The sequence below is a fragment of the Hippoglossus stenolepis genome, chromosome 9 (assembly GCF_022539355.2).
Source record: "Hippoglossus stenolepis isolate QCI-W04-F060 chromosome 9, HSTE1.2, whole genome shotgun sequence".
In the NCBI taxonomy this organism is placed as follows: domain Eukaryota; kingdom Metazoa; phylum Chordata; class Actinopteri; order Pleuronectiformes; family Pleuronectidae; genus Hippoglossus; species Hippoglossus stenolepis.
In genome coordinates, this window is record NC_061491.1 from 8,279,453 (window position 1) to 8,289,152 (window position 9,700).

The 9,700-nt window shown below is 43.0% G+C and overlaps 1 protein-coding gene across 2 annotated transcripts; it reads right to left on the reverse strand.

Moving 5' to 3' along the window:
* Positions 1-1,270: 1,270 nt before the first annotated feature.
* On the reverse strand, positions 1,271-7,833 carry klhl22 (kelch-like family member 22). 2 transcript variants are annotated; one of them, XM_035166555.2, is made up of 7 exons: positions 7,032-7,833; positions 5,806-5,971; positions 5,408-5,719; positions 4,875-5,284; positions 3,924-4,116; positions 3,535-3,768; positions 1,271-2,602 (listed from the first exon to the last, which is right to left on the reverse strand). In XM_035166555.2, exons 1-7 carry the CDS (start codon positions 7,268-7,270, stop codon positions 2,261-2,263), a joined length of 1,896 nt encoding a protein of 631 aa, XP_035022446.2. In that variant the 5' UTR covers positions 7,271-7,833; the 3' UTR covers positions 1,271-2,260. The 2 variants fall into 2 exon arrangements, with proteins under 2 accessions (XP_035022446.2, XP_035022445.2); XM_035166554.2 differs by having other exon boundaries at positions 5,396-5,719.
* Between the last annotated feature and the right edge of the window lie 1,867 nt (positions 7,834-9,700).

Consider the following 9,700-nt stretch of genomic DNA (forward strand, 5'->3'; position numbering starts at 1 on the left):
CATAATGTTTAGGTTTACATTACACACACATAAGGACTTCATTCATAATGAACCTAGAGACGTGGCAACATGCTAGGAGCTGGGCTTTTCATCCTGTAGCACCAGTGCTTCATCATCCACTTACAAATCACTTCAACGTCTCTGACATCCGAGGCACATTATCTGAGGCTCATCTCCATCTAATCAGACACTGGTAAACATAAAAATAAAAACTTCACAACACAGACTCATGTGTTACAGCAAAAACAAATAAAAATAAAGGCACAGTGTTAAAATGCCTTAAATATTATTCAGTAGATTGGAGGTGATGATAACTCAACCATAGCATCAACCAGCAGCTTCTAGGCTGGAAACGAGAACTAAATCGTACTTAAATAATTGACTTCACAGAAATTTGACTAGCTTAAGAATAACATTACAACAGGTAACAGCTGCCAGTAAACCTCTGTACCTCTCTCCATATACTGTACCACCATATCATTGCATAGCCAGTAGTCTACACTGCTTTACTTTGAGGATAGCGTTTCAATGACAATCGACACTGAAACAGCTACAGTGACAGGACATAATGAGGGATCGGCCAAAAAGAGTCGCATTAGCATTTGAGCAGGCAGGGTTTCATGGTCATGGTGGGATTCAGGCCCCGTGCACACCTGGTATTAACGTGGGTTTTTGTGATCCGATCACAAGTGGACAGCTCTGAGTGGGTGCGTTCACACCTGGCATTAAAATGTGGCCCCACATGTGACTGAACCTGACCGGCCGAGACGCTGCCACTGTCTTACGAGATAGACGGATACCAGAGGTCACAAATGAACCAACGAGAAGAGACGCGTTCACACTGCTAAAAGAGTGTGGACACATGTGACCCAGACCACTCCAAATGTGGTCTGATGGGATCGGATCTATATCCGAATTGAGTGTGTTCACACCTGTTTTTAGAGCTGTCCACTTGAGATTGATCACAAAAAGCACATGTTAACACCAGGTGTGAATGGGGCCTCAGACCTGGTTTTACAGGGAAAGTTCACTGAAACATGAAAATGCACTCATCATCTACTCAACAAGCTGTCATCCAAGAGTCCGCAAGCCCCGACATACATAATGGCGTCATTAACACCGTGTTTTAAGCCTAAATGTCTTCAGCGCAAATGTGGACACTTGGATGACACCACAGGAGCCGTATGGAGACATGTTAAGTTTTTTCTGTTGTTTTATTACGTCTGAAGTCTTGGTCACCATTGACTTCAATTGTATTGGATTCGGCTGCTACAAAGTTTACTTCTGAGACTCCAGAAGTATTTTTTGGACTCAAACACTTCACCAGCCCTCCATCGGCATAGGGGTGACTAGATGATCAGTGCATTTACATTTTTTAGTGAACTATCCCTTTAACATCTGTGCTGAGTGATCCGATCTAAAGTGGTCAGCAGTAAGTACAGGTGTGAGCGCACCCAAATGCATCCTGGGCCAGATATGAAGGACTGCCTACACTGCTGACTTCCTCTGACCTGCTACAGGTTCACAATGAATTAAATTCATATTGAACCTCTCAGTGACCATACATTGGTTTGTTTGTGGCCACGATATAAACATTGACCACCACATCATGACTTCAATTTATTTTTTCAAATGGATAAAATCTTGTTCCACAGTAGAGCGGATTCCCTGAGCCCCTCCTAACTTCACTCTCTCAGATGGACTAATGCCCGACCACACTGGGTGCGTGAGCAGCTCGTGTGCATCGCGGAAACGTCTTGGTTTTCATTTTGGGCAAAATAGACAGTGAAAATGATCTTTCACCACATTTTCAAAGTCTATATCTTTCAAATATGCTAAATAAATAAATATTCCTCCTACACTTCCTGTACCAGTTTCAATGAAACCTCACGTAGCAGCTCTGCAGCAGACACGAGCTGTAAACAAGAGACGCGGGCGAGACACAGAAGATCAGCACCCAGTGTGGCCCGGGTGTTAGACCTGTCCACCAGTGATCGGATCTCTCAGGACAGATGTTAATACCAGTTCTGAACAGGGGCTAACGTTGTAGCTGAGATGTAACAATACATGTGCAAAGATCCTGAATGACACTTTGGTTCAGAGGCACTCAAAGTGGTCAACATGCAAAAAGGACATGATGCTGTTATAACCGCTGCCACAACAACATCCTCAAAGTACTTCACACTCAACATGCTGAATTTGTTTTAAAAAGTGCATCAACAGTCTCCAGTGGCCAGACATTCAGGTCAGCACAGCTGCTTCAGTCCTCACTAGAGTCCTCTGAGTTGTCGATGTCCACATCTTCCCATGAAGCTTTGGTGCGCTGCTCCCAGCTCCTGCCCTGGCCGATCACATTAGGGGGCATGAGCACCACGCAGGCTGCCATGCCCGAGACACGCTCCTTAAACTCTGTGTCGGTCTCCCACTCGTCTGCGGTGGTGTTGTACACGTGAACATATTTCATCCTGTTACTCTTGTCGTGAGAGCGTCCACCCAGGATGTAGATGTAACTGTCCAGCACAGCTACGCCGGGTTCTCCGTGTCCAGCGGGGAGAGGGGTCATTAAAGACCAAGAGTTGGCAGTGGGGTCAAAGCATGCGACCTGAGGAGAAAAAAGAAGGAGGGGGGCATCAATTAATGAAAGTGTATTACAAACTGTAATAATAGTAATTTAATTCATTAAATCCACGGGCTTCTACAGAGATACTGCACATTTAAGTGTGTTTTTGAGTTGTAAATAAAAGTATGTGACTGTTTTTTGTTGAAACACATTAATGCTGGTTTTGATATCACATACCAATTTATGAATAAATCTTGAACGTGGCTCATAGTGCCACCTATGTTTTGAAACCGTCTTGGACCTTTCAGGGTCGTGTCTTATGTAGGACCACTGTGCTCCTCAGACGCGGTTTAGCCCCGGCTGTCTCTGGATGACCATGGTCTCGGCCATCAGGAAACTCTAGAGGCGAGAAGCCTCGACTTCAAACCACATTTCTTTCGCAAAAGTGTGTGTGCTGCTACTGGAGTCAGACAACGTAGATAACTTAGCTTTAGCAAACTGGTATTTCTTATATGTGTGTGGGAGTTTATCATGTCTGTGTGTGGAAGGGAGAGAGAGATGTGTGAGTCTGTGTGTGTCTGTGTGTGTGTGTGTGTGTGTGTGTGTGTGTGTGTGTGTGTGTGTGTGTGTGTGTGTGTGTGTGTGTGTGTGTGGGGGGTCTTAGCCCCACCTTCCAACACTGCGTTCTATAGGTAATTTTTGAATTTTCAGGGAGAGACAGTAAATCTGAAAACGTGGGGTGAAGTTACACTTTGACCTCATCAAAGCTTTCACCAGAATGTAAAATAAGTTTGCACTCAACAGATCATAAAATATCTTGAACTGAAGAAAGATCATTTCTGTGTAAAATTGAAAAACGAAATACTGGAGTGCATTATTTAATCTGAAATTGTGTGAAAGACTGTGAGGCGACTGTGTGACACACTGCCTTCACTGAGCAGCGTTAACACCACTAATCACTTGTGACATCGTACCTTCAGGACATCACGCCGATATCCACGCTCATCACTGCTTCCCCCTATGACATAAACACGTCCGTTTACAGCTGCCATGCCGTGCCAGGCCCGCTCTACCGGCCCCTCCGCACACGCTGTCCAGTGATTTGCCTCAGGGTCAAAGCAGTACGTCTCTTTGAGGTAAGCCCCACCTCTGCGGCCACAGGTGATAAAAATCTTTCCGCCTGCCACTGCTCCAGCATGCGCATACACCTAAAGAGAAGGTTAGACTTGTATTAAAGAGATTTTAAGAAATGGATAATACCTGGTCGACAGCAGGACAGTCCGATCAACAGATATCAGGTGAGTGTGTAGCAGCATCATGTGGATGGTACAAGTACTACATGCTGTTATTTGTCATCTCATACCTCTCTTTTTAGAGGTGACACAAACTCCCACTTGTTGGTGTGCGGGTCATAGCGCTCCACTAAATCCAGTTCATTACTGTAGTCTCGCCCTCCGATGGCGTAGATATGTTCACCCACCACACACACGCAGTGGTCAGCGTGCTGCTGCTGCATTGGCTGGATGGAACACCAGGTGTTGTGACGGGGGTCGTATCTGGGAAGAAAGGACGAGACAAAAGAGCGAGGAAGAAATAAGACTCCAGAAATTCAATCAGTGGGCAACAAATCTTAACAAATCTTAAGTAGATATCAAATAAAATGAACTATGAAAAAGAAAATTCTATTGGAAGAAAACAGATCAGATGAGTCACATTCAGCTGCATGGATCAGAACGAGGTCTGTTTAGTAGCTCCTCTGGGCTTTTGATCGGATTATATGATCTTCATCAGGAGATGGGATTTGTAAATGGTTTTTCTGAGGCTTTTTACATCTGCTAGTTAATATCAAGTGACACAATTAAGAGCTCCAGAACAGTTAAGCTGTTTTCTCAACTGTGACTTCCAAAGTCAGTTAAAAGGTTTGGACCTCAGCCTTAAAAACAAAATGTAGATGTAAACATATTTTCAGGGGCTGATAAAAAAGGAACTGGAACTTTTACATATCCATGAAAACATCAGCTGATGAAAATCATATGACATCATTGAAAAATTTAATTATTTTTTCAATTTTAAAATGAGTTGGTCAAAGAAATTCATAGGGGGTTGAGTAGGCGTGTCTTAGCTCTGCCTTCCAGCACTGGGTCCTAAAGGCATTTTTGGTATTTTCAGAGAGAGACACTTCAGCCAAAACTACGAAGTTACAATTAAATGAATAATGAAAATAACTAATTGTTGTAGACTTGAAAAGTTCACGATATGAACAAGTCTGATCTGTGTTCATCTGAAGTAAGCAAATATTCTGAAGGGCTCTTACCTCCAGCAGCGGGTCTCCGCTCGAAATCCACTGGTGTTCTTGTCTCCTCCAATAAGATAAACAAAGTTGTTGATCACAGCGATGCCCTGGTTGGACATCCGCGGCGCGGATGCTGCAGTGAGAGCCCTCCACTCCCCCCAGCTCGGGTGGAACACCTGAAACAGGTGCTCGTTGTCTGTGAGGGAGCCGGAGGTGAACATCCCGCCGAAACCCAGGATACAATGGAAGGTGGACCGCGGCTGGGTGAGAGGAGTCTGCAGGACGGGCTGCCAGATCACCTGCTCATGGTAATGCAAGGCGGCTGAAACGAAATCCTTCAGCGGACACTGGTTCAGTCTGCCGTACAGTCTCTGCAATACTTGTTTCTCAATCAGGCAGAAACGCACAGCATCAACCATCCTGAGATTGTCCTTAAGTCCAGAGAAATAGCAAAAGAAGCAACTGTTATTAATAACGTTCCTGCTCAGTAAAGACTTTGTATGTGATGGAGATGGAGAAGAGAGTATAAAACACAGACACACCTTGGGACTGACCTGCAAGTACACCTGGTCAGTTTCCACCTGCTCGGGGCTGTAGTGGTAGTGAAGCGCCGCCTCGTACACCTCGTTTTCACTGTTCACCTGAAGCTCGTCGCTGCTCAGTGCTCTGAACACTATGTCTTGGGGGAGCTGTCGGTACACGTCGGTGCGAGACAGAGTCTGAATGTTCCTGAGGATGTAGGAGTGGACCCGGTCGTTAAGCTGCTGCAGTCCATACAGATCGGCGAGATGATGCACCTCTAAAATGTTGCCCTCATCCAGCCAGGAGAAGAGGAAATCACAGCAGAAGCCGATGACATTCTCAAGCTATGAATCACAAGAGGACAAAGGTCAGCTGACAAATTAAAAAACGCTTAATTTTGCAAAAAAAAAAAGAGCAACAGATATCTCACCTGTACAAGTGTGGCAGCGTTCAGGACTTCCTGAACACTCTCCAGGTCTAACTCAATCTCTGAGGTGTAGATGTAGTCAAGTATTTTTTTCATGGCCATGTAGGAGACTCCATGAATTGCTATCTCCTTTTGCTGCGTCTCCCGAAGGCCTCTAGCAAACATTCCCCTGGTGGAGAGGGGAGTGTTATGTTGTTGTTGTTAGGTTATGGTTATGTTGGATCAATCTGGTGGCCCAGTGACGATAAAAAGCCTGTTCTAATGACCCCAGTTTGAAATCTGCGAAAGACTTTTTGCTTTCTCTGCAAATGTCCCTATCATTATGTACTAGAAACTGTGTAATAAATACAAAATGGCAAAAGAAAAAGCCCATTTTCAGCAGGGAAAGCCCCTCAATCAAATCTATGTTGACAGACTTGAACTTCAGTTTTTATTACTGGTAAACAGGCACATTGACCAGGATACAGTGAAAGCACACCGTGCCTTGTCTCTACCTACTTTTAGCAACATAATGGGATTTCAGGCCTACCTACTAAAAGTAGGCCTCTGGTTTAGCTGCACAATGCAAGAGAAGCATCTCTCTTCCTCCCTGCACGGTAAACTACAAGACAGGGTAAAGTACAAACTGATATACTGACTCCTCACAGTCAATACACCTGCATCACCACTCTATGTCACATACACACAGTATGCTGACGGTTGTGTGTTTGCGGACCTCACACAGATTTCAGGAAGGATCAATTATGTCATGACATAAGCAGACAAGGAAAGCACAAGGAAACGCAAACAACAAAGTCAATAGACAATGACTGCTGATCATATGACATCGTTGATAAGCTGCAGGGGATGATGAGCGAGAGGAGGAACTTTATTTGTAACTGGACTCTACACCAAGTCTTGTGACACGGGACAGGAGACACCTGCACTCACTTATTAGATTGAGTATTTTTGTGTATGTAAATTTAGGGCTGTAATAAAGTAAAAGTAATTTGTGTCAAACTGTTTGACTTGTGATATATTTAGTTGCCAGAAGGCCTGGGCCGGTAATTGGCTTTCATGTGAGTGCAGCTTGTTCTGCCTGTGCTGTTATAGCTGCACATTTGTCCAAAGTGAGTTCTGACTGGTGTCCACGTGCATGAGTGAGGGCTTGTGGGGGGGTCTTGCAGATCACGTGACACCAATTATGAGATTAAAAAGCAACACTGCGTCCTGCTGTGGGTCCTACTTACCTAAAGTAGTCGCAGGAGGCTGCCAACAGGATACGGTGGGCTTGGAGGGGTCGACCCTCCACCAGCAGCACCACATCGAACAGGATGCCCCCCTGCCTGAGAGCCAGCAGGCCGTCCAGCAGGCTGCGGAAATGGGCTGTACTCCTGTAGGTCTGTCGGCCCGATGAACCAGCGCCTCCTCCCACTGGACTCAGCTCTCCATCCTCAGCCATGGCAAGACACTGGAGTTCAGGCTTCATCGCGTGTCCCTATCTCTCCGGAGCGGACACCATCCTCAGTTTGTTTCATCCTCTTCAGAAACCCATGACACCCCCACCACAGGTAACGGGAGGATCAGGGCAGTTAGCGGCTAAAGCTGGGTGCATACGCTCCCTTCACAATTAATCGTCACGTTCACAGCTATGCTACCGCTACTTCTACACCGCAGCTTAACACACAAACCTAATATAAAGACGTGAGACTGTAAAGTGACATATATTTATCCTACAGTTGACCTGCTGCTAGCTGCCCATACGCCGCTAAGCCGTCAGCTAACGTTAACTTGGCTAGGAGGCTAACAGTTGTTAGCCTGTTAGCTTATGTTACGCTCTAAAAACAGCGAGTTGCTCTTTAAACCCAGACACTAAACAACTGCACTGACTTATCCTCGTGATCGTCAGGAAACCAACCGTCCAACCACACCGGTTTGACACAGTGACACTGATCCTTTCAGTCACTTCACCAGCTCAGGTGCCTGGTGGCTTTTTGACAGATCAAAACAAGTCTGTTTACTTTTTGATGTCAGGCGATGAGCTCGGCTACTATTGGTCGCCGTGCTCCTGTAGACCCGCCTCCTCTCCCAGAACGAGCCAGTCAGAGACTATTTGTTGTAAGAGTTATTAAGAGTTAATAAGAGGTTATAGGGTGTAGAACTTATCATAGGGGGTGGGAGTTATGGCAAAATACTATTTCCTGAATATTATGGTTGCAACCTTTATATAATAAGGTTTAATTTAGCATTTTATTCTTATTCATTTTTGTAGTTTGTTTTCATAATTCGTCTCTAAATGTGCCTTAAACGTGTCATAACTACACAGTATGTACACAATCTCTATTCTGTACGAGAGCAGCATCACAAAGATGCACGTAGACGCTGGGAACGTGTTTATACGTGTGAATGTATGTTTGTATATATATGTTTTTTTGTTTTTGTTTGCTTGTTCTGTTTTTTTTGGATGCTTCGATCTCCATTATGCTGTACGCCTTTATTTGACGTTTTCATAGGTACACATTACCATAACTCCTATGGTCGAGGTGACTGTATTTTTCATGGAAACAATAAAAAGCAAAATTCAAAAAACGATTGAAGAACTGGTTCTTTTCTTTTCTTAATCCCTTGTTTATATTATGATCTCTCACACTGATTATTCAGTTAATCAGTAAGTTATTAAGTAGGTAAATAAGTAAGCCTTTTATTAACATGTTCAGACAGTGTGACTTTGTCTGTCAAACACAAGAGGATGCTGTTTCCTGATCAAATGTCTGTGAGGATATTTCTTAAGGATCTTTTTTTCAAATATAGGATTACTTGAAGAATCTAGGATTCAAATATTTCAGCACCAGAGCTTGATAGTAATCCACAGTACACACACACTGTGCTTTACTTATAAATAGATACAGGATAAAATGATATTTGCAATTTTTCTTCCCATAATTTTACACTCTTAATTTTATCTGTCAGAGACTAATGAGCTACACAACAATAGTTAGACACCTGAGCTGGCTTCAGTAATTCAGTATTTACTGCATAAATAATTATTAAATAAACATTAAAAACTACAACTTTTACCCCAGATACTTTAATACAATCGATGAACACTATTTCTGTATTTATTTGAACAAGAAAATACATATGATCTTTGTATTTGAGTCATAAATTTACATTAAAAAATTAGATCCTTCTGTGATATGATTAGATTGAACTTTGATAAGTCTAAACTTATTATAAAAATTATCATTGTTGTTGTTCTTTATCCTTGTCATTATTATGTATTCTTCATGCTTTCCTCTTTACTCTCCAACATTCGGCCTCCATCTGATAGAGTTACATGTTTTAGATGGATTTTATGTGATATGTTTGATAACTGTCTGAGCTGCCAGATATATTTTCTTATGCCAGGGAATCATGATACTCCTTTTTTATTATCAAACTAAAGCTTCCATATTTCTCAGGTTTTATAGTCTCATTCATCTTCTGCTGAGGCTCTTTTTCCATTTGCATATATAAATTCCTAACATGAAGAGGAGAGATTTTTTCCCCACTTGCACAAACACTGCTGGAATGATCCATCACTTGATTTATTCTCTAGTCTAATATACGTCGCAGAGGAGAGCACAGGGAGGATTGAAGGGGAGAGCTCCTCTGGCTTTTTGTCTTGGGTGCAGATATGTTGTTTTTTTAAAAGACAAAGTCATGACTTTTTCGTTTTGCTTTCTGGCTAATGAATACAATAATTCCTGCCAGTGATGGAGCTATAGTGCAGCGTCCTGAAAAGGAGAATAGTTTACAAAAAAGAATAGTTAAGTTGGTGACACACAAATTAATTACGTTTTTTATATCAACACAGTTGCTTACTTAAATGAATTTGTGTGTAACCATTTGAAGTGATTTTTTAAGTTGTTCTTCTCTT